The 25,993-nt window shown below is 37.0% G+C and overlaps 1 protein-coding gene across 3 annotated transcripts in view; it reads right to left on the reverse strand.

Annotated features, from left to right (window-relative positions):
• ZNF800 (zinc finger protein 800) overlaps positions 1 to 20,633 on the reverse strand; it is a 47,248-nt gene extending 26,615 nt beyond the window's left edge. For 2 of the 3 annotated variants that reach the window (XM_090287461.1, XM_090287463.1), the window contains exons 1-5: positions 19,967 to 20,633; positions 19,382 to 19,500; positions 13,343 to 13,438; positions 4,608 to 4,751; positions 160 to 1,855 (exon numbers count right to left, since the gene is read on the reverse strand). In XM_090287461.1, the coding sequence (XP_090143587.1) occupies positions 160 to 1,855; positions 4,608 to 4,751; positions 13,343 to 13,438; positions 19,382 to 19,442 (1,997 nt within the window). In that variant the 5' untranslated portion in view covers positions 19,443 to 19,500; positions 19,967 to 20,633. The remainder of the gene's footprint in view (positions 1 to 159; positions 1,856 to 4,607; positions 4,752 to 13,342; positions 13,439 to 19,381; positions 19,501 to 19,966) is intronic. The other variant, XM_090287462.1, reaches the window with a different exon arrangement.
• Positions 20,634 to 25,993: the final 5,360 nt, after the last annotated feature.

Consider the following 25,993-nt stretch of genomic DNA (forward strand, 5'->3'; position numbering starts at 1 on the left):
TGAAGAAGAAATGCAATACTTGCATTACTCTTGCAGCTCCCACTGCCATGAGATATATGGAAGCAAACATGTTAAAATGGAACCAGCTATAAATTATGGTCAAATGATTTTTTTAGTTCGATGGGGGGAAAAAGCAAAACTCTGTTAACTGTTCCTCACCAGACAAGAGCCTTAGATCTTGTACTTCGGCCTTTGGTTTTGTTTCCTTCAGGTGAATTGGAAGCATTTGCCTTATGAGTTTTCTTATGGTGTTCAAGGTAAGTCTTTTTGGCAAATGCCTTTCCACATTTATTGCATCTGTGAAGAGAAAAGTTTTTTGTGACTTTTACTTCAATACCAACGTCAGCTACTTCATACTTTTTACTAGGAGAGTTAGAAGTGCCATCATGTTTTGAATCGCTATGTTTTGCTTCGTCCCTCGAAGGGCCTCTTTTAGCCACTTTATTTAGAACAAAATCAATGGGCTTTTTTATAGCTCTGATCTCCAAACTGGCTGTTATTTTCCCAAGGTAGCGGGATGACTTTTTATGAACCACAGTTATATGTCGTATCACATCACGCTTTCGACGAGTTTCGTAAGTGCAAAGAGGACACTTGTAGAATTTAACATAAATGTTATTCCCATCTGTGTGCAACTCAATGTGTTTAGTCAAGTTCTGTTTGGAAGTAAACTGACGTTTACAAAGTTTACAGTAAAGTTGCTTAAAGTCAAAGCCAGCTGAAAGTTTAGGTTTCCTGGTTTTTTGCTGGCCACCTGCCGCAGACGGACTGGTTGATTTAGGGCTTTCAGAGTCTTGTTTAACTTTATTTTTCTGTGCTGCCGGTGTGTTCTTTTTTTCATTTGAATGATTTGTTCCCTTTAATTCATTCTGTGGAGAATGGGTAATGGAAGGGGGTGAAGATTCTACAGAATCTGTTGGTTCAACTTTAACTTTTATTTCTGAACTGTTGGCAGTATTATTAGGGCCTTTTTCTCTTTTAGAGTTTGTCGCAGAAAGAGTTATCTTGTGGACAATTTGCATATGTCTTTTAAGCATTATTTGTGAACTATATTTCCTCTTGCAAAGGAGGCATTTGCATGCAGTTAAATTGTATTCAGCCTTTGAAGACGACTTTTGTTTTCGAGTCTTAAAAGATTTTTTAGGAGAAACAGAATCCAGAAACAAAGGTTGCCCAGGCTTTGTTGCTATATCAGGAGTAATTGAATCCCTCCTTAGTCCTCTATGAACTTCATCAAAATGCCTCCTTACATTCGCTTTTGTAGCAAATGATTTACAACATACTGGACAACTCCTACTTAATGGAACCAGAACATTCTTACTGCGTCCTTTAGAGGATTGGTTTGGATTCTTTCGTGTTTCAATGTACTTTTTTAGTTCTTCCATCTTTTTCTTGTGTACTTTTCGAATGTGACGACGAACACCTCGCCTGGAATTAAATTCTTTTCTACAAAGACAACATATCAACTGGTGACCAAAATCAGAATTGTCAGAAGTTTCCATGTCAGCTTGTGATTCCTGAGGTTGCTCATCAGATGTAGGTGCAACTTCATCTGCAACGATCTCAACAGGAGGGGGCTCTACAGTTTCCACCTCTGTAACTGTAACTGGTACTGTTTTAGAGTGTTCAGTGCTAGTTTCCTGTACTTGAACTTCAGTTTGTTCAGGAGTACTACTGCTTGACTCTGTGACTTCAGTAGGATTATCAGTCCTTGAAATATACTGAAACACGGCATTTTGATTAGTTTCTATGGGTTCTAGCTTAATAATATATTCTCGCTTGTCCACACTTGGATATATGGCTTCTAGGAGATCACTTATGGCTTGGCTTTGTTTATCATTTACATCAGGAAGGTCTGTTAAGGAAAAGACAATATTTTAATATGAAATAATTAGCCTACTGTAGCCTTTAACATTTTTTAAATGTATTATAAATGTCTACCTTAAAATTTATTATATTTCTGGCTCATGTTTTATTTATAACAGCATTATTTCTTTCAGTATTTTATAATGATAAAAACTAGTATTAAACTAAAATTTGCTTTAATTTAAAAACTCAGCATTGGATGCAACTGAAGAGTTACTCCACTTCTAAGTGCCCTTACTGTAAAATACATAAGCACATGAGTGTCCTAACAGTAAAATACTATTTCATATTTTTAGTCTAAAATTTTAGGCAACCAAAGGCAAATCAAGAGTTCTCATAACCGAAGATGGATAAAACATCATGAAGAATTTTACTACATATAAAATAATTCCTCAAAGAACACATAACAGCAGTCCTATTAAATAACCTTACCCATAATAAATTACCTATTCTAATTGTATGAAGATGTACTTATGGAAATAAAAAAGAAACATTGTAGGAAAATATATAAACATGAATGGCATGACATATATAAGTATTTGCTAAACTCAGTCTCTTTATGTGTCTCCTTAACATACACAATTATATTAAAACAAATTTTTTAAAACTACAGATTTATTCTAAAAACAGAGCTAGTTTTATTTACTTGTACAATAATTACCCTGTATGCAACTAAATATTCCTATTGTAACAGAGTTGTCTAACACTGGTTATGTTTCCACATACAACTTTAAAGTCTACCTATTACTTATTAAATATAGTATTAAATTTTCTATTTAGAAATCAAGAAATGATTATAGCTTTTCTCATCTACTTTCTTTTTAAAATGGATAAAGTGTCTATAAGCATAACACTTTCTAGAATGAGTATTGCCAAGAAGAGAGCACAATAATCCAGCAAATTCATTTATCTATTTTCCTTTATAAGTCAATTTCATACTAAAAAATAACAAATAACTACAGAAAATTAACTTATTTTCTAATGGTACTTTAATTAAAAAGTTATATTTAAAACTAATTTTTATAGCCCTGTCCAGGTGGCTCTATTGCATAAAGCGTCTTCCCCTATATCAGAAGGTTGCAGGTTCAATTCCCAGTCAGGGAACATACCTAGGTTGCGGATTCAATCCCCAACCAGGGCGCATACGGGAGGCAACCAATTGATCTTTCTCTCTCATGCTGATGTTTTTCCCTCTCTCCCTCTCTCCCTAAAATCAATGTAAATAACCCTGGTGGGTGTGGCTCAGTGGACTGAGCACCAGCCAGCAAACCAAAGGGTTACCAGTTCAATTCCCAGTCAGGGCACATGTCTGGGTTGTGGGCCAGGTCCCCAGTTGGGGGCCCCGAGAGACCACCACACACTGATGTTTCTCTCCTCTCTCTCTCACTTCCCCCCTCTCTAAAAATAAGTAAATAAGATCTTTTAAAAATAAAATAGAATAAAATAAATGGAATATCCTTGGGTAAGGATTTTTTTTTTAAAAAACTAATCTTTATAGTCTGCCTTTTAATATCTCAATGATAAAAAGAAGTATAGTAGATCTAACAGCAGTATCCAAACTTCATCTATGTCCTATAACATGCTTTAAATCAGCTTCATGCTGATATTTAAAGTTTGTATTTCATTCCCATCCCAAAAAGGCTAAGCTGAAAAAAATCCACAATGCAAAATAGTATCAAACTGGTAAAATAAATTCTATATTCTATTAGTCTGCAAAGAGTTAAATCCCTGAACAAAAAATATGAAAATAAGTTATTTTTTATGAAAATATTTTAAGGAATTTACATTAGTCTTTAAAGCAAGAAAATAACACCATTACATACACTGCAACTTAATCATACATGGGCAATACCGTTAATTCAACAAACATTTGGTTCCAAAAAAACTTTATTAGCCTACTATCTGCCTTCATTCCATAAAGCTATTTCATATCTCAAGCTACCCCATAACACAACCTAATTTCTGATAAAATGACTAAACAAATTTCACTGAGAACAAAATTGACCTTTAAATCAAGACCCAGAAAATGCTAGAAAGATTAATAAATATTTTTAATGCTCTCTACCATTCCCAAGAAATTAACTCATTTACTCAAGAGGAATCAAAGAATGATCAGTCATATCTGGTAACAAGTTATTAAAGAAGTAAAAAGAAAAACACTAATACCCCCTTCAAGAATATTTTGATTTACAAAAATCCTGAATATAAACTATATGACCCATATGAACATTCAAAACCAATACTCAATGTTTTAATACAAATAAACATACTCATAAGTCTAACCTCATATATCTTAAGGAAAATCCAAGTGAAAAGCACAGGTATGAAAGTACACATCTAAAAAACTGAATACAGCCCTGACAGGTGTGGCTCAGTGGACTGGGCATCATGCCACAAACTAATAGGTCGCTGGTTCAATTTGCGGTCAGGGCACATTACTGGGTTGTGGGCCAGGTCCCCAGTTGTGAGCAGGCAAGAGGCAACCAATTGCTGTTTCTCTCACACACTGATGTTCCTCTCCCTCTCTTTCTCCCTCCCTTTCACTCTCTCTAAAAATAAACATAATATCTTTTTTTTAAATAATAAATAAATTGAATATAATGTTGAATCAAGTATTTAATATTATTCTCTATCATTAAATTATCTATAACTAGATACCTATAATTAAAGACAAACATATAATTGTAGTATAAGAATATTTAATCATAAAATGCATAACTGAATACATGAAAAAAACTTACTGTCATCCATCTGGAGACTTGGTGGGCAGTAAAATTTTTTGTGGGTAATTAAATTAGGTAATCCTCTGAAGAGACTTCGGCATAATTTACATTCAAAAATAGTGTCCACATCTTTTAATAAAATATGTTTAAGTTGTTTAGTTCCTGAGAGGACAAGAAAACAACACAAAAGGTAACTTTAATACATACTTTTAAACTGAACAACCATTATTAAAAATCCCAGAGTGCAGTTTTACTCTTTAAAAACATAATATATAGGCATTTCCAATTACTACCGAAGTGTATTATTCACAACTAAGTTACAAACTAAGTTCTATACAAAAATCCTTCTATAATTTGATATTAGGACAGCTAAAATTGATGCTTTCTTCCTAATGCAGCAGCCAATCAAGTCTTGGCATTAACCAACAGTGGTCCCAACATCTGGCTGATCATCACAATGACCTGGGAATAAAGATGCATGTGATCCACCTCTAGAGATTCTGACTCTATAGATCTGGAGTGGCACAGAAAAATTCAATGCCCCATCCCCTCCCACTCCCCGCCAAAGTTTTTGCCTGGTTCTTCCAGCTTGCTTCTGCATTAGGAAGTGAACGTAGAGTTTTATAACACATTTTTCCGTGATTCCTTAAAGAAGGTCAAAACTATGTCACAAGATTGTGACTTTTATTTTTAAATTCAGCTCAAATCACTTCAGGTTCTGGGTCAACAAAGGATTATGGCCATTTAATGTGACAGATCTTGTCCCTAATTTTGAATTTTGCTTAGGCCTCTTGATACCACTATAAATTTACTCAAAACCTTTCTTCTAAAAACATACTTCAATTGCAATTAATTAAACACTGACATAATTACTAGTTTAAAGCCTGTCTTCTGTACTAGGATTATGAACTCCAAAGCAGCCGAGATCAAGTCTGTCTTATTTATAACTACAAAGTGTTCAGCTCTAATGGTGCTCAATAAATTTTTGTTAAAGCAATGCCAGTGATCTAGGGAATCTAAGCATTGTGACAAAAGATCAAAAGCAGAGAAAAAATAAAGCACAATAAGCATCTGATCTTTAAAACAAAAACACCCACCAGGAATAAAACACAAATGGAAGGTCTTTTGTGACTACTTCCTACAGGTCTTTGCCACAGGTAAACTGCCGAAATTGATTTGCAATGCTTTACTAATTAATGAGCCTTCAGTTTCCTCAAATAAAAGAACATGATAATACTGAGTTAAATTTAAAAACAGCCCTGGCTGGTGTGGCTCCGTGGACTGAGCACTGGCCTGTGAACCAAAGGGTCGCCAGTTTGATTCCCAGTCAGGGCACATGCCTGGGTTGTGGGGCAGGTCCCCAGCTGGAGGCCTACAAGAGATAACCACAAACTGATGTTTCTCCCTCTTTCTCCCTCCCTTCCTCTCTCTCCAAAAATAAATAAAATCTTTTTAAAATACAATAAAAAGTAAATTCACAAACTATATACATACATACAGACATATATGTGTGTGTACAGTAGTCCATTTCATATTACACAGTATGTATACTGGAAATAAACTGCTGCTATATTTACAGTTTATAGTTAAACTCCTAAGTGACTGACAAACTATGAGAGGTAGATTAATTTAAAAAATACTTTAGATAAACCTCTCTAATTTATCTACATAAAGTTCTAAGAAAGTGTAGCTGAAGTACCAGTAGGAAGAAAACAGGAAATTTTTGCACTTTAATTCTAAATTAAAATACCTGCAAGACCTACACTAAAGATTCAACTCTGTCTTTAAAAATAGTCAAGAAAGACTAAAGAGGGACAGAGAGGTAATACCTGAACTAAGTTAACTTAAGAATTCAACTGAATAGTTACATAAAAGTCCAGCATGAGGTTATATTTTTTTTTAAGTTACTTGTAAAATTATAAAACTGCATCCCTAAATCAGACATACCATTTTGTCTACCAGGTTCTCTCAATCAACTATAAGAAAAAAAAAATCAATATCCATTTCTTATATATTCCTAGTTATAGAGATATATTCAGTAGAGAGTGCCCAATGAGCGTCCAAAAATAAAAGCATTTGACTCTCACTTTGACTAATCAATCTTAATTATTGAACACAAATGCTCCCCTACCTCCATTCCGCACACACACACACACACACACACAAATCAGCTGCACTGATCCAAGCATATCAAATGTCTTTCAGGTCCATGGATTCACCAAATTCTCTATTGCACTTTTCAGGTTTTCATTTATGTTTTTTTCTCTTCTTGTAACATTCTCCCATTTCCCTGGTCTGGCTCACTTGCAATACAGTAGTCCCTCTCTATATCGCAGTTCACTTATCACGGCCTCATTGTATCACAGAATTTTTAAAAATATTATATTTAATTATTTATCACAGATTTTTCGCTATATTGCGGGATTTTGCGGTACTGTATACGTATGTTGTTAAAGTTACATAGGTTTAAGAGTGTAGAATAAATGTAAGGTTCCTACTTCGCGGGGGACAGGGTCTAGAATGTAAAACCCATGATAAGTGAGGGACTACTATAATCCTTCAGATCTCAGGATATACGTAACATTCTCTGACCCCACCTGTTTTTTATTAAGAATGCTTCATCTATATTCCCGTAGCATCCTATATACATCTATATTATCTCACTATCTTGTAATTAATTACTTTTCTGTATCCCCACTAACCTGGAAGCTCTAAAAGGACAAAGAAGATATCCTTAACACTCACCATCATATTCCCAGTCCTCAGGACCATGCCTAATTAACATTTTTTTTAAGATTCTATTTACTTATTTTTTGAGAAGGGGGAAGTGAGGGAAAGAAACATCAATGTGCGAGAGATACAGCAATTGGTTGCCTCTCGCGTGCGCCCAACTGGGGACCTGGCCCGCAACCCAGGCAGGTGCCCTGACCCAGAATTGAACTGGCAACCCTTTGGTTCGCAGGCCAGCACTCAATCCACTGAGCCACACCAGCCAGGGCTTTTTTTTTTTTTTTTTTTTTAGATTTTATTTATTTTGCCTGATTAACATTTTTTAAATGATATATTGAAGAGCTTTCTCTATATGTTTTAAAAAATCCTTCTCTATAAAATAAATTTTTCTAGTATATGTAGTATTTACAGGCAAATCAAAAAAGGAACCTGAAAGATTTTCTAAGTATACTTCCACATTTTACCAATGAGAAAAATACTTGTAATTTTTAATTCCATGAATATAGACAATAAAAGTTATTCCCGAAGTTAGTTTCAGTAGCTATTTAAGGTTGGTTTTTTTGTTTTTTGTTTTTTATAGCTTTATTCTATTTAGCGACCATTTTCTAATTGCTTCGCTAACAATCAGACACAGCCAACCAACTGTGCCTCTGTCAATAGCTAAAGCTTTCCGTCACCTGACGCAACAGACGCGGTCATCTACACAGCAACAGAAAGTTCTTCCACAGCTCTTGATTCTGGCAAAGAGAAAGCCATGCTGCCTTACTCCAAATTATTCCTTTTCCTCTTAACTACCTTAAATTATCTCAGCAGTCACTACATACTACTTACACAGATCATCAACCAGTATTTTTCAGAAAACCAGCCCTCCAAGGTTTTTGATGCCTAGACTTAACGAGTGGATATTTCAGATTCTCACATAATGTGTGTGTAACAAAAATTAGTCAAATTTCATCAAGGGTTTATCTTGTGCTATTCCTTAATGCCAAATACATTGAATATACTGACAAAAATGTTTAAACAATTTTTCTTCAAAAGAAAAAGTTTTACATTATGTTGGATAGCAGTCACTTTACATGACATAATATTCAGGCTCTTCTGTGCTAGACAATGACAAGCTTTAATTTTTTTCCGTTAATATACTGATTTGTTGGTCAATGACCAGTTTAAGTTGTGGCAGTAACCATTTAAAATGCAAACTGCTTGCTTTACTGTTGACTCACACATGAGCTGAGTCTTCACAATATCATCCCAACACTGCAAGCAAATCTGTAACTCCTGTCAAATCTCATAAGTTTTAAGACAAGTATGAAAGAAATTTCTAACTAATAGTCCCTTAACATAAATACTAAAGATAAAAAGTAGGAAAACGTAAGAAAATTAAAATTGTTATCTTAAAAACACCCCCTACAAGAGTTGATTTTAAAAAAACCCCACCAGGCTAATTGTGGAACACTGCCACATACTATAATAAATTTTCAAGTAAAATAAAATTATTTTAGTAGCTACTTGGTGAATTTTTTAGTTTGGTTTAACAAACATTTATTGAACATCTATTAAATACCAGGTACAATCTTATTCACTGAAGACATGAAAGTGCAGTGTATGACCTGTGCCCTTGAGAAATTCCCAGACTAATATAAATGGCTGTTCTTTTAGGAATAGAGACCCAAATAACATGCTTTGAAGATGAATTAAAAAACAAATCACCCTTGGCTGGTGTGACTCAGTGGACTGAGTGCCAGCCTGTGAACCAAAAGGTTGCCTGTTCAATTCCCAGTCAGGGCACATGCCTGGGTTGTGGGCCAGGTCCCCAGTTGCAGGCATGAAAAAGACAACCACATATTGATGCTTCTCTCCCTTTCTTTCTTCCTCCTCCTCCTCTCTCTAAAAATAAATAAAATCTTTTTTAAAAAAACTTTTAAAAAAAATCAAAGTAAAGCTACATACTTCTTGTTTATCAAAAAAAAATGTCTGGTCTTTAAAATATCTAGATTTTGCCTTGGCCAGTGTGGCTCAGTTGGTTGGAGCATCATCCCATATATCAAAAGGCTGAAGGTTCAATTCCAGATCAGGGCGCATGCCTAGATTGCAGGTTTGACCTCCAGTCAAGGAACCTATGAGAGGCAACCAAATGATGTTTCTCTGTCACATCGATGTTTCTCTCTCTTTCTTTTTCTCCCCTTCCTCTCTTTTAAAAGCAATGAAAAACAAATTTAATAAATAAAATATCTAAATTTTAATTTTCCTAGAATTGCTATGTAACAACCAAAAATAAGGGCACTGTCTTATGTATCTCTGATAAATCATAATTACATCCTAAGTTTTTGCTAATAGAGTCAGCACTGAGGCATCACGACCCAGTTACAGCTTATAATGACATTAATGTTGCTTTAAGCAGTAAAAACAAAACTTCTAAGAAGTTAAATGACCAAACCTAAATTTAGGAAGATAATGACAATAGCAAACATCACACAAAGCTAATTCTCATTTTTCACTAAATTTATTCTTCCTTAAAATTCAAAAACAATGTTGTTCCTTGCACATAGTTGTATATTTTATAAGCAAAATCTTTTTTCTATAATATTATATATTATCTTTTTACAATATATATTTCAAGAATTCAAAAAAAGATGTCAACTTCATATTAAAGACCAGTTTTAAATATATAAATAGCAGACAAAATGATTATCCTTCTCTTTTTCCCCCCATTTATCTGCTTCTCTAACCTTAGGACAACCCATAGCTCCTTTGCCTCTACCAAGAAGACTAAGAAAGAATAGTAAGCTCAATTAAATCCATTTTAATAATGTCTCATGAAAGCATACTTTTTGTGTTTTAAATTTTTGTTTTCATTTAAGGAGAAAGCTAAGGAAGAAAGGAATGATGGAAGCTAATAAAAGTCTTAATAGAAAGGGGGTAAATTTGAAGACAGCGAGTCACAGAAGTGATCCTGGAAGGACTAGCACAGCCAAGGCAAGGCTCCAGCAAAATTCAGGGTGCAGTAAAGGCAATACCAGAAGTCAAGAATTCAGAGTAAACAACATGTCTCAAGTCACCCAACCATCAGGGATTTAGAATAGAACCTGTAGGTAAGGGCAAAACAGATAGTTTTCTTTAAAAAAATTTTAAAAAAGACATCTATCTACAGACAGATGTCAAACAACAGTGGACTGTAATGTTAATAAAGCAAAGATGCATAACAGTATGCAGGTTCTGTTACCATTTGTATTAGGAAGAAAATGAAGGACATATGTTCGATATGTTCATATATGTAGAGAGGACACAAACCACTTAGCAGTGGTTGCCTGAGAAAAAAAGGCTTATTTTTTTTATTGCTTTTTGTACTTTATCTTTTAAAAACCACAAACTATCACTTACTCAAAAAAATGTAAATCTATTCAAATTAATTTGTAAGTCAAGCAGACGGAAATAAAGAGCTATCAGAAATAAAGAAGAATTTGTAAGTTAAAAGTGAGAAAAAAACAGGCTAAAGCAAAAGCTGAAGTGTGAGGCAAAAAGAATGGGCCCAAACTGGTCATGCAGTCAGTACAGCACACATGCAGTTGGTGGACCTAAAAAGTGAGTCAATTTCAGCCTTTTATGAACTTTCAGCTTGGGTAGGAATTAACACCAGGTCACGGACAGCCAAGTGTAGGCAGGAAGAGGTGAGTGACTTAAATAAAGATGACACCTTGGCTGAAGACAGTTTATCTGAGCTTGAAGAGAAAGACAGATAATCCTAACATGACTACTGCCCAACCTGACAGCCTCTGAAGGGTTAACAAAGCAAATGCATGTACTTCAGAGTTCTACCTTCAAATTTGTCAGATATGTAACACCACCAGGATAGTTCTTTAAATGCATTGTGTGTGACCCAGCTGTACTGAAAAAAGCCTAGAAAGAGGTGAGTTATCGAAGGCAGGCTTGAGAGGAGAGTGGGACTGAGAGGAACCTGCAGAATGAGAAAATCTCAGTCCCTCCAAACCTCTATCTCACCCTTCCAAGACTGCAGTCAGCCACAGTCTGAACACCTCAGCACTACAGAAGAGCTACCTTAGTAGACTTCAGATTATCCAGATATGTAAGAGATGACTATCTTGAAGAAATAAAAATTGCTTAACTGTAAGGCAATTAATGAAGTAAAAAACAATTCCTTATAAAACTAGTTTCTTTACACTAGTCAGTATATTTCTAAATCACCACTAATTTAAATTATTGGGTACTTAAAGAATTAAAATTACAGTATTTTCAGAATTTGCCTAAATAAAAAATAACTCAGAAGGTAAATTTGCTGGCGACATTTTAAAAAGAACATACTACAAATTTCAGTCCCTTTTCTTTAGCTTAGGTAGTAAAGAAATGGCAAACACAGAAAACAGCTACGACCACAGCACAATAAAGAAACAATTTCATTTTAAATATTCATCTTTCAAAGTTAAAAAATACAGATTTAGGATAGGATCTTGCTGAAAAGGTATTTTTTACAAAACAAAGCATTTATGAATGAACTAATTCTAACTTCTTAATCAAATAACACTATAATAAACTGAAGCAGTAGAAAATAACTTATTAATTCCATATTATGAATTTCTAAAAAACAAGGATATTACTAAATGTGAAAAGCTATTACTTCATTTCTATGATATAAAGAAAGATCAAAAATAAATTTTATCTCTATACTGAGTAGATAATAGAAATTCTTACTACAAACAGAAACTAACCATTCTTCCGTTACACCAGAAATATATTTAAATGCAGTTCCTAACAACTAAAATTTTAATTGTATTTACTATAGGAGAATTTGACCTATCAATTATTACTGTTAGCCATGAGCAATTATCAAAAGTAAAAAAACAACAAAAAACACCCTTACCACCAAGCAACCTAAGCACAGACATATGGTCTATACTCAATACTCACTAAATTAAGTAGACATAAAAGTGATGCCATGAGGACTATAGATGAAAAGCCCAAGAAATAGATCTTAGTGTCAAAAAGCTTTTTATTTAGATTAAGAAACAACTTATTTCTTAGAATCCTAAAATAAACCAAATATATGCTTTTCCCCTTTACAATGTTTTAAAACCAAGTGTATCAAAAAATTTCTCATCAATGCAAAACATATGGTTGTACATAAATTATCTTTTCCTCTGAATCTCAGTATTTTTCATTAAGATAAATAAAATAATAACAAAAGATACTCTAATCCTTTAAATGACCCTCAGTTAAGATATACATCTGTCATGTGTGTTTGCTTGTTCTTATTTGACTCAATAGTCTGCAACGTCAGAGAGGCCATATCCACTTGAGATGGAGAAGTGGATCATAAGAATCACAGCAACTTAAAGATCTTAGTGATAACACAGGAGATGTCCTAATAGTTCTCAATCATTTATATGTACTAAGCAACATCTGTTTTAAAGCACTGGATTACAACTGCACACACACACATACATACCTAATTATTATAATAATCTAATGGAAAGAAAAACTAATCAGATATATCTGAAGATATCAGGACTGGAATAAGTCTTTTTCTATCTTGTGCTCTATTATAGATATTCAAATTCCATGAACTCTTGGGATAGGCAGAAGAAGGTGATAAAGTAATTAATCTAGAACAAGTAACATCTCAGACATTCTGAGTAAATAGTCCACTCTTCCAAAACTTATAAAGATCCAATATAATTTACTTTCGCCCTTTGTGAGTTTATAAAGAACATGTCAAAAATAGCAATGAATCTTTAAGGGGAAGAGGCACTTTATCAGTAGATATACCATATAATATATTTCTTTAAACCATATTGTTTATTTTAAAATCAATATATAATATATAGTACTGAAAAAGAATCTCTAGATCACATCAACACTTATTCATCCACTTTTTTAAAAATATGACATTAAAAATATTCTATTAAAATAGTGTATAATTTTAATTCTTTTAGACCACGTCTAAGGATTTCTAGGTAATTTTTAACTACTATGTGAAGAATGAAAAATACATCCTAAAACATTCATACCTGATCGAAAGCACTCAATTATTTGTTGAATACCAGATTTGGATGTCTGTAGTGGTTGCTGTAACAAAGGAGCATCTCCAGGTTCCAGGATATAAACTACATGGAAGACAAACACCCACCCCAATCCCCACAAAAAAAGGGTTATTTAAATCATTTACTATTAAAGTAAAACAATGATTTGCTACAATCATGTAAATGACAATCACACTTGTTATGTATTTCACCATCATCTTTGTAGGGCAATATAAAATAATGGGGAAAAATAACTAAAATTATGTCCAATTCAATAAAAAGGAAAAAATTAAAATTATTCTCAATTCAAGGCTAAAATAAGGCTACTTAAGGTTAGATAATTAGTTTAAATGCAAAGATCTTCCTATCCTGGTATTATTTAATATATATTCATCATGTTTGCCTTTTTATTCCTCTTGAAGAAGAACCATAACCACTATATTTAACCAAAATTCTAAGGTAATGATGGCCTAACTGCACCTCATAAGCCATTCCAAAACCCTCCCTCTGGACAATCTAATACAGCTCTCTGGGCAATTGTGAAAGCAAAACCTAAAAACCACTGACTAAGAAAAGAACTAGTTGAGTGCACAAGGAAGGTCATATGCACTCTGCAGCACTGGAAATAATTGAGAAAATTTTCCAACAATTTATAAGAGTCTCAAAAGGAACCAGAATAAATAAACTATTAAACATCCATACAGCGAAGTCTCTGTTAGAAAGCATGAGCTAGATATACATGTACTGACAACAAAGGAAGTTAATGATAGATTGTTAAGCAACAAAAACAGGTTATAGGATATGATCTCATTTATATTAATATATATTTTGATAGACAAAGAAATAAATTTAACATCTAGGTGTATGTATAAACACAAAAAGTCTGGTGGGTTACAAACAAAACTTAAAGGTTCTATTAATGTGGGTTTATAGGGGCAATTTTCACTTTCTGCCTCACAGGTCACTAGTACTTCAGAGCCTGGGCTTTTAGAAGTATGCATTTGAGAAAGTATACATTTTTTATAATAAGTAAAAATATTTCCATCTCACCCTGGCTGGTGTGGCTCAGTAGACTGAGTGGTGGCCTGCGAACCAAAAGGCCGCCGGTTTAATTCCCAGTCAGGGCACCTGCCTGGGTTGCAGGCCAGGTGCCCAGTTGGGCGCATGTGAGAGGCAACCAATGAATCTCTTGCACATTGATGTTTCTCTCCCTTTCTCCCTCCCTTTCCATTTTAAAAATAATTTTTTTTTTATTTTCATATACAAAAGTTAGATCGTTCCTGCTTTCCAAAATTCTCAGATTAGCTATGTAAGTATGTAATAAATTAGATTATGGTAATATAAAACAAAGTAACTGAAAAAGAAAATTGAATTTTCCATCAGGTATCAAATAAAGAGAGATGGCTATGTTAGAGAAAAACCAGCTACTTTAATTACCTCTTTTTTTTTAATGTTATAATGTTTTATTCAACTATTACCATTTTCACCCAGGATCATCTGCTCAGGGTAGGAATATAAGGAGAGTTACTTCAGTAATGTGTGCTGCTACTGCTTTAGGGCCTGGGCTTGGACAGCATTGAGCTGATAAGGGGGCTAAAGCCTTCTATGTTATGTATATAGACACAGCCTTAAGATTCTCTTTTAGGTTTGTGCTCAGTGTACACAAATGGGAGGAATTATGTCTTAGGACCAAGTCATTCCATTAAGCAAAATTTTCCTAATCTTAAAGAGACACTTGAGGGGTATTTTAAATGAACTGAAAACATACACACAAATACAACTCATTTTAAGAATAGCTAGACTGGCACTAACTGAGGTGATTAAAACTCCAGATCTGGACTGTGTTGAAATTCTCTTTCTGCCATGTATTAGCTACAACTAGGAAAAATTAAAATCTCTAATCTCTCCTTTCTCATCTCTAAAATGGGGATAATAAAAGTACACAAATCACAGGATTTATGAGGATTAAATTAGCTAATAGAGGAAGACTGCTTAAAAACAGAGCCTGGAATATACTAAGTGCTCAATAAATGTTCTATCACCATCATCATCGCTGCTGCCACCATCATCATCCTGGGCAAATCAACTGCTCGCCTGACACCAAAAACTGAAATCTTTTCCAAAATCTAAGAGAAGTATACTTCAACCCCTTAGAGAAATAATTACAGAAGCTCATAAATAGACTGGTGATACCATTAATGTGGATTAGATGAATCTCTTTCCAGTATTTGTACTTTATAACTGATAACTGTACAAAAAATAGTAATGATTACAAAAGAGAAAGTGGAAATTATACAATTGTAAAAACTAAAGGTCAAAGTCTGGCTCTGTAAGGGAGGGATAGAGAAAAAGTAGAAACTTCTCCTTAAAGCCCCCTTTCCTCGTTTAGGTACATGCTCCAGAAAGCTTTCTATAAAAATCAACTTCCACTTCCATGTGACAACATCTGATTTTAAAGCTAAAGCTGAATTTTGTTACTCATTACCTTCAAACACTGCTACCACTTGAGACACCATTCAAAATAACCCCAGGATTAACTTTGTTATGCAAAGACACTCCACTTGGTATAATTTCTGTGTAGTTCCCATTTAAGAAACTAGCCTTTCTTCATGTGAAGACATACTCTCAACACTAAAACGCTTTACATATTAATATTTCATAAAATTTCTTCTTACATATCCTATCATCCCCTCCCAAGATCAAGTTATATAACCATTTGGGGGGGGGGGGCATCTCCCTCCAACCAAAAACCCAAACCCTCAGAAGTTAACATCTTTCTTAACATCCTTCTAAGAACATACTTCAAGAATAAAATACCTGCTTTTTTAAGAGTCTCTCATGTCTTAAAACAAGCCCCTTAAAATATCCTTCTACCTATGATGTCTGGAAGTTGCTCTCAAATAAGAGGGTATAGAAGAAAATCATGGAAAGGGGAAAATAGACATGAAAAGAAATTGTCCATGTATTGATAATTGATGGGAGTTGTGCAATGGTTTCATCATGTTCCTTATACCATTCTCTCTACTTTTGAAAGGTTGAAAATTTCTATAGCAAAAAACATTCTTAAAGCATAATATCCTGACCGGTGTGGCTCACTTGGTTGGATGTCGTCCCAGAGAGCAAAAGGCTGCCGGTTCTATTCCCAGTCAGGGACATGTCCAGACTGTGGGTTTGGGTCCCGGTTGGGGCACATGTGAAGCAACCCATCAATGTTTCTCTCCCTCTGTTTCTCCCTCCCTTCTCCTCTCTCTAAAAATAAATAAAATCTTTAAAATATATATATAACTAAGAAAGTACAGACACTGACAGGCTTACAACACCAACCTTAACTACAAATTGACCCATCCTATCAAGGCCTCCTCAAAAATGCACTGCTCTCATCTAAGGACCTTACCCATTATTCATAATGCAAACCAGGACAGACCTCTCAGTAGGGCCCATTAAAAGAACTTTTCAAACATCATGTCATCTTCTATCTTAATATATTCCTCTCACTACTGGAAACATCCTCCCCCTCAGCACCTCCCTTCCTCTGAAATGACAATTAACTATCCTATAAGTTAACAAACTTCTCGCTTTCCACTGAACTAAATGCTCAGAAAGTGTTTAATTAGAACTAAGAAAGCAAAAAAATACCTGACAGTCTGAAACATAAACTGCATGAAATGCTTAGGGTAAAAGAAAGTTGAAATTTTTAAATGAATTCAACTTATCTAATTTCTTGTTAAGGGGGGAAAAAAAGAGAATCGAAAAAAGTTCCAATACATATTTAAAAGTTCATCTCTAGAAAACACCTTTAAAAAGACATTAGTCTCAAGAAAACTTTAATTACCAGAATACACTAAATAAGATTTGATCACAAATTATCTTGTTCGATTTGTTTATATCTATCTCTTCCCACTCAAAAGTTCTACAAGGAAATGACTATCTGTTTTGTTCACCACTTATATTTCCATTGCCTTGACAGTGCCTAGCACCTAACAGATACTCAACAATAACCTGTCAACGAAATAAATAAATTTCTTCCCTAAATAAGATGATTTCATTAATTAGTTCAACTTAACTGACTAGAAATATTCTAAAAAAAAAAAAAAAAATAACTAGAATAAAAAGTCAACAAAACACAAGTATAAAGGGAATTCACAGCCCTGGCTGGGTAGTTCAGTTGGTTGGAGTGTCATTCCCACATGCCAAGGTTGCAGGTTGGGGCACATGCAAGAGGCAACCAATGAATGCATAAATGAGTAGAACAAATCAATCAGTATGTCTATCTGTCTCTCCACCCCCCCCCACCCCTTCCTCCCTCTCTCTCTCTCTAAAATCAATAAATAATTTTTTTTAAAGCATTCAGCCCTGGCTGGTGTGGCTCAGTGGACTGAGTGCCAGCCTGAGAACCAAAAGGTCGCTGGTTCAATTCCCAGTCAGGGCACATGCCTAGGTTGTGGGCCAGGTGCCCAGCTGTGGGTGTGCGAGAGTCAATCACACATTGATGTTTCGCTCCCTTTCTCCCTCCCTTCCGCTCTCTCTCTAAAAATAAATAAATAAAATCTTTTTTTTTAAAGGCATTCACAGCCCTCTACTTCAAAACTAACAACCACTCAACATTTGCTGAAACTTGAGTAATATATCTACATTTCAAATACACAAAATATGCAGTGTGAAAAGGTGCAAGTCAGATAGGTAAGTGGGCAGGTGAATAGAAACTGGATCTCATCATGGGATGAACTGTTCTATTAGCAAAGGTGATTTATTACTGGTTTTCAGCAAATCAGTGGAGATAGGGTTATTGTACAAATTTTATTCTCATTTACACCAAAGTTTTCTGAAAATGGAAATTCTTCCCTTTTACCATTGCAAATTTTTCCCATTAAGCAAAAGAGCACTCTATAAAGCTGAGCACATGATGGCAGTTAAAACACACCAACAAAAAGCAAGCAGCCCTAGCTGGTGTGGCTCAGTGGATTGAGCACTGGCCTGCAAACTAAAGGGTTGATGGTTCAATTCCCAGTCAGGGCACATGCCTGGGTTGCTGGCCAGGTCTCCAGTTGGAGGAGCATGAGAGGCAGCCACACATCAATGTTTCTCTCCCTCTCTTTTTTCCCTCCCTTCCTCTCTCTCTAAAAATAAATAAAACCTTTAAAAAATAAAAATTTTTTTAAAGCAAGCAAAAGTATAAAAAGTCCTAATAACTTTTAGGTCAAAAAGAATGATAAACACCTGCCTTTAACTAGAATAGATAAGCCTTTGTTTTAGAGGTTTAAGTTGTACCTGTTTGTGACAAAGCACATCAAAGTTCTAAGTAGAAAAACTATCATTTACACACCACATTTATCAAATTAAAAGTTTTCTAAACATTCTTCATGAGACTACAAAAAGCAACTTTTTCATTTCATAAATTCAACTTTTAAAAGTTCCACTGAATAAAATATCCTAAAAATAATTACATATCCTACTTAAATAATCAACTTTTAAATTTTGCGATACAGAACCTTAGGTCCAAGAGATTTTTTAAAAGGCTGCATTTGGCAAAACCTGATTCTCCCAAAAAGTTAAGTTCAGCAAACTTTTTCTTAGCTCAAACTAATCATTTTTAGGCTTTAAAGTGCTATTCTCTGATAAAAATGCATTAAGAGACTTAATTTTCTCAAGTTCAAATGAAACAACTTTTATGAAGATAAATGCTAGTGTTCTTCTATTTTTTTCCTTTCTTCAGTTTTAAACATTTACAGAGCATAGGGGTATACTAACTGCAGGCTGCCTTGAAACAGAAGGAAAGGGGACTGGGTAATTGATCTTGTGGAAAAGATTTAAGGTGACACTTGCAGTACTTTTTTTTAAGGGATCAAGCAGGAGAGACCTCTTGTTTGTACAAGCATTTAGCTTCATAATCACTTTTATGCTAGGGAAAATTATAGCCTGCTTACCTAGGAATGACTTCTTGGGCAGGAGGAAAAGAAAACTAGAAGAAAACAGAAGGCAGAGTGGCTCTGACGGAGGACAAAGTAACTGCAGGCGAAAGGGGTATACCTGGTTCACAGCATCCGTGATGATGGTGGTCAGTCTGACAGTATTTGTCCCTTAAAGGCATTTTCAGTGGGCGCGACCTACTTTCCTTTCACTGTAAGCAGCTCTTCATTGCGGCTCCGCTGTTGAAAGAAGTAGAAACCAGTCACTCACCCTGAACTTCCCGGGGGTACATTTTCCAGATATGTCCCCTTCACCCGCCCTCGCTGTCCCTCCACGGACCCGCTGCTTCTCCTGGAACTGGAAAAAGAAAAACGCACGGAGGCTTCTCCAGCCCGAACTCCCGCACAGGTTCCTCGTCCTACCCGGAAACGCAGCCTCGGGCGCGCAGAGCAGGACGAAGGCCTGGCCGGCTGGGCAGGCGGCGGCGGCCTCGCCGTCCCGGGCGGGCGCGCGCGGAGATGGAGGCGCGGGGCGCGGTGGCACGGTCGGCGCCCGGGCCCACGGGGCTTCGCGGCGAGGGGCGCGGCAGCAGGGGCGGCTGAGGGGCGGCTTCCCCACTGCCGGCCCACAGCCTCCCACCTCGCACGTGCGTTGAGGTCTCCCGGGCGCAGCCCCCAACCCCACCACCAAGTGCGCCCAACTTACTTAACTCCGAGGGCGGGCCGGCAGGGCAGGCGGAAGGAAGGCCGGGCGGCCGCGGGGACAGCCTGGCGTGGGAGGCGGCTTCGGCCCCACCTGGCGCGGCCTCCGCGGACCACGCGAAGGAAACCCGGGTTCGGTCCCGACGCGCTCCCAAAGAGTCCCCGCCGGCGCCGACGCGGAAGCGCCACTGCTCACCAAGTCTCTCCGCGGCCCGCGGCTACCGCGGCGGTGGCTCACGGCGTCCCTCCGCGCTGTGGACCTGGCGGGCGGGCGGCGCTCAGGCGCAGACAGTTGACAGGAGGAACCGCCCCGCAGCAGCAGCAGCCGCCACCGCCACCACCAAAGGAGCCGGAACCGGAGCGGACAGAACCTCAGTCGCTCCTCACCGGGGCAACGGCTGCCGCGAAGCCCGGCTCCTCCGGTAGCGCTCCACCTGCAACGGTCCCTCAGGCTTTTGGAGAGGGGTGGGGAAGAATGAGTCTTCCCCAACCTTCGGCCTTTTTTGGTAGTAGCTGCTGTTTCAGGAAACTTTATTAAGTCAGTCTCTCTCTTCCTCTGTCTCCCCCTCCCCGAAGAGCCTGAGCTACCGCCGAGGAGCGGGTAGTAAGGGGGAAGCAAGGACTCTCAGCCAGCGACAGGGAGCGACTGACTGACCCCGGACGGAGATGGGGCGAGGGCAGGAAGTGACAAGCTCTCGGAGTGGGTGGGGGGTAGTGTGGCCGGCACGCCCGGGAGCGCCGCGCGCATGCGCCCGGCCCGGCGCCCCCGCCTGTGGGGAGGCGAAGCGAGGTGACCGGGCGGGGGAGGGCCCCGTGATAAGTGGCGCTGGGTGGCTTCGCAGCCCGGGACTCAGACCGGCCATTCGTCTGCGCGTACTTCCGCGGGCCATTGGAGAGCCGAAGACCTGCGTTGCGCGCAGGAAGGAATGAGACCCTGGCGACGCTTTCGCGCCCCGGAGACAGGCTGCTCGGCAACCAAACTGTTGCTATGGCTTTTCTCCTTGGAGTGGAACTGAAACTGAAGGAGGGTTGGGAAAGCTTGGGAAAGGTCTGTTGGGAGAGGCTTGGCAAATGTGTGAGCCCTGAGAGGTGCTGGTTCCGAAAAGGTAGTCGGCGCATTTATAAATGGTAAACGTCGATCTTTTTCCCCCAGTAATTTTCACGGTGTGCCTCTCAGGGGTTTTTAATCTGGTCCTTAGGAGGAAATCGATGTAATGGTGATGATCGGTATTGATTCCAGCAGCGCTTCGCTTTAGAACCTGAAAGTGAAGTTGGGTCACGTGTGCAGTATGCACTCTTCCCTCCTCTTGGGCACCCGCATCCTGCTTGGAAAAATCCCCGAAGATCGGAGATTGCTGTGGTCTGTCAAATTCAGCAAACCCGTGTGTAGCTTCTCAGGGAAGAGAGAGAGTCACCTCCTCCGCCTTCTGCCCAACCCCTGGACTAGAAATCTTCAAGAAGGAAATTTTGAGGAAAAGTTCATTCACTCTCTCTTCCTCCGCTACTGAGATCCACTGAAAACCTTCACAGTTGTCTAAACTGCCAGTTTTCAGGGTCCTGAAAAATCAAAGTTGAGTAGATAGGCTCCGGGTGCATTTTGGAATGATAAACGATTGACTAAAATCCATTGTCACAATTCAAAGGAAAGTTTGTAGTAGGTCCATTAATTAATAAATTTGTTGTAAAAGTATTGAATGGAGTATTTGCATATGTCTTCAGAACTGTAACAGCTTGATTATGGGGTGACAGGAAAAGTTTAGGAAAAATTAACGTTTTAAAAGGATTTCCACATGTGCATTCTACACACATACACATTAACCAGTCACATAGCTAATGTTTGATCATTTTTTTCTGTTCCGTTTTCAAGAAGAAGCATCACACATCAAACTAAAATGTAATAAAATGTCACAATGTATAAATCAATGTAAAATAAATTATGAAACGTCCATAAGAAGATGTTTGTTATGCAGCCAATAAAAATCACATTTTCTGTACTATTTAATTGTATGCAATATGATTAAGCAAAAAAAAAAAATGAAAAAAGTTTTATGTGATAACATTAATTATAGATGGTATTTATTAACAGAGATCTTTGGTAAAATTGGAAATGAACCTTCTTCATTTTTGGAGAACTTTTCCTACTTTAATAAGCATATTTATCACAAGTTAAAAGTTAATGTACTATTTTAACTTTACACAAGCCTGAAAAGGCATTCTTTCAGATATGTGAGTTATCAATGTCTGCTGACCAGATATGAGTATAAATGCTTAGTTTCCTGAGTAAAATGCAGAATTTTTACTTTCAAAGTGGCCCTGACTAGAGGGTCCTCAAAATTGCTTGCTAATAGAATATGTTTTAACAATCTTTGAAAATTAATTTAGACAAGATTGGAATGTTCATGTCAGTAAAACATACTGAACATGGAATCATAGAATTTTAAAGATGAAAAGAAACCATGGAAACTATCTAATAAATCTTACTTTATAGATGAGAGAACAAACCCAGAGAGAGTCAATGATTTGCCAAAGGTTGCACAGTAACAAGATCCAGGTCTAGGATCTAGATTTTTCTCTTCTATAGCATACCAATACTACTATTGGATGTGTATTGAGTAATGTGTTTTAAGCTTAAATATTAACTCATTTAATCCTTCCATTCTACAGGTGGGGAAACTGAGACAAAGGTAGCTCATCAAGGTTACATCTGATACACAGCTGAGCACACATTTGAACCCAAGTAGTATGGCTCTGGAACTCGTGACCTTAGCCATTATACTATATTGCATGTACTGTGTTGCCTACACTATGCCATAGCAGTTTTTGATCACACTGTATGAAAGATGAGCCAGTAGATACTGTCAGTTGTGAAAGGTATTAAAATGCTATGTACAAGTTCATGAAGTAAAAGTGGAGTTGCTAAAATTACAAGAACTTCATTGGAATTTCATAAGGCTATAGAATTAAAAGAGACTTTGGACATCACCTAGAATATTCCCCTACCTCTGAAAACATTGGGCACAAAACATCCCAGAAAAAAACATCTGTCTTCCCTTTTCATTGTTCACTGCAGCAAATTTTGTGACACATCATTATAGCTTTGAGAAACATTTTGAAGTCTCGAAGTACATCCCAATGATAAACCTCTTTTATGGTTTAAAAGTATTCTGCCATCTTCGGGGCAGAACTCAAACACACACACATACATATGCACATGCCCACGCGTGTGCGTACACACACACACACACTATTGCTGCATAACAAACCATCCTAGAATTAGTACCATAAAGTCATTTTATGAGCTCTCAGTTCTCCAGATCGGTGATTTGGACTGGCAGAGTTACATGAATGCTGTCACCTCTACCACATTTTCTTAGTCAAAGTCAAAAGACCAGCACAGATTCAAGAATTGGGGAGACAGATTCCCCTTCTTGACCAGAAGAGCAACGAAGTCATACTAAAAGGAATATAGACATATAAGAATAGGAAGAACTGTGATGATGTTTGTATACAGTTTATTACAATATATAATTATTTCAAGAATGATACTAGCTAATTAAAGCTGATTTTTTTTAATACCTGATGACGCTTTAAAGAACATCAAAACAAGGAAACACTAGTCAAGCAGTCTTTAAACTGACTAAGCTCAATTTGGTGGCCTTGTACAGATAAACTTTTATGATTCCTTAATTTTTATCACTGGACTTCTTTATCTCATTATTTTGTTGCTTTAAGCTTTTCCCATCTGTTCTAAACAATCCCACTAAAACAGCATAAAAACCTAACATCAAGTAGGAGCAATTAATTACTCAGGGGAACAATTTTTAACATAATTCCTGTTGAGTTCAATTTTTCAGCTGTTTTAGACTTAAGTGGGCATGCTGATTTCAAAACCACAGTTAATTTTCTTCTATCACATCAAGTTTTTTCTGTACAGCTTATCTTAATGTGACCACTCTAGGCTGGATTGAGCCTGGATCGAGGGAAGCACTAGCGCTCTCCTATTGGCTGAGAGCAAACTTCCCTCAAGTGGGGAGGGGTGGGGACAACCTTGGAGACAAGCGACAGGTTCATACTTGTCTAAGCTATTCAGTTACACATGAGACAGTGTGGTGAGAGGTTGTGTGCTGCTCTATATGGTGAATCGTATTCTGAAGTGTAGTCCGACTTCTTGTCTGTATATGAGGAGTTAGCAGAATTTATTTTTTTATTTACATACGTACTTATTTCCTTTCCTTCAAATCACATCTGCCTCTGCTATTTCTCATTGTAAGTGCCTAAACAACCCTGATTCATTTTGTTATATCTGTGGCAGTTTCACCATTCCCAAAGGACAAACATCAGCTCATTTGTCAGGCAAGCCTATTTTGCATATTTTAAAGTAAAACTTTGTGATCAAGATAAGTCTTAGGCCCCTCACAATGTATGCAAGCAGTGTGTTGAGAGTTTACGCATGTGGTTGAAGGGAACACGTGATAAATTGCCATTTGGAATTCCTATGGTTTGGCGAGAGCCCAGAGATCATACAAGTGACTGTTACTTTTGTATGGTGAAAATGTCAGGATATAACAAGAAAAATAAATGTAAATAGAGTATCCTAGTCTACCATCAGCTATGTGCCCAGTGCCTCATTCAGCTGAAATCCCAGTGCCAATTTTCACTGAACTACCCTCTTTCGAAAAACAAAAGTATGGTAAAGAACTAAGTGACAGCAACAATGAAGGTTTTGAAGTTGAAGATGACTCAGTTCATAAGGGATTTGATCAGCATGAGTTGAAAGATTTGACAAGAGATTTGGGACTATCCAAAAAGGCTTTAGAACTCCTAGCATCAAGACTGCATGAGAAAAATTTGCTTGAAAAAGGAGCAAAGACATCCTACTTTTGATCAAGAGAAAGTGCATTTCTGCAGTACTTTCGAAGTGACAGTGGCTTTGTGTATTGTAATAACATACATGGTTTAATGGAGGAATTGGGAATTCCAATCTATAATGCAATTGAATGGCGGCTCTTCGTCAATAGCTCAAAGCCAGACATGAAGTGGGTCCTCCCCCATTATGGCAATTTATTTGGTGCAGTCCCAATTGGCCATTCACTATGTTTTCGTGAAGAATATGAAGACATAAAGAGAGTCACTGATCTGTTGCAATATCACAATTGGATCATCTGTGGTGACCTTCAAATGGTCTGTTTCCTTCTTGGTCAGCAACGCAGACACACCAAGTACAGCAGTCCCTCTCTATATCACAGTTCAATTATCGTGGCCTCACTGTATTGCAGAATTTTTAAAAATATTATATTTAATTATTTATCGTGGATTTTTTGCTATATCGCAGGATTTTGCGGTACTGTATACGTATGTTGTTAAAGTTACGTAGGTTTAAGAGTGTAGAATATGTTTAAGAACATAAGTAGTGTTTATAAAAGTGTGGAAAAGGTTAATAAGGGAGTGGGAAAGGTTAATAAGGGACTGGGAATGGTTCATAAGTGTGTGGGAAGGGTTTATAAAGTTTTAAAATATATATAAATACTAAAATAAATGTAAGGTTCCTACTTCGCGGATTTTCACCTATCACAGGGTGGGAGGGGAGTCTAGAATGTAATACCCACGATAAGTGAAGGAATACTGTATCCCTGTTTTGTGTGTATGTGGGACAGCAGAGCTCATGAGAAGCATTGGGTGGAGTCACATTGGCCTCCAAAATCTGGCCTCAAACCTGGTGATCCAAACATTCTACATGAGCCACTTGTTGACAGAAAGAACATTGTATCCCCACCTCTGCACATAAGACTGGGTCTCGTGAAGCAATTTGTTAAAGCTTTGCCAACTGAAGGAGACTGTTCCATGTATCTCGTTTTGGCATTTCCTAGTCTGTCATTTGAAAAGATAAAATACCTTAATATGTATGTTTGGTAGCAGAACTTTACTACTTGTACACAATTTGACTTACAGTAATAATATATAGCCTTTGTATGAATAAAATAACTCTAAGTAAACAGTATATTCAGGTAATTTTTTTCTTTATTTTCCTTTG

This window comes from Furipterus horrens, unplaced genomic scaffold (assembly GCF_987537825.1).
Source record: "Furipterus horrens unplaced genomic scaffold, mFurHor1.1.pri manual_scaffold_9, whole genome shotgun sequence".
Lineage (NCBI taxonomy): Eukaryota > Metazoa > Chordata > Mammalia > Chiroptera > Furipteridae > Furipterus > Furipterus horrens.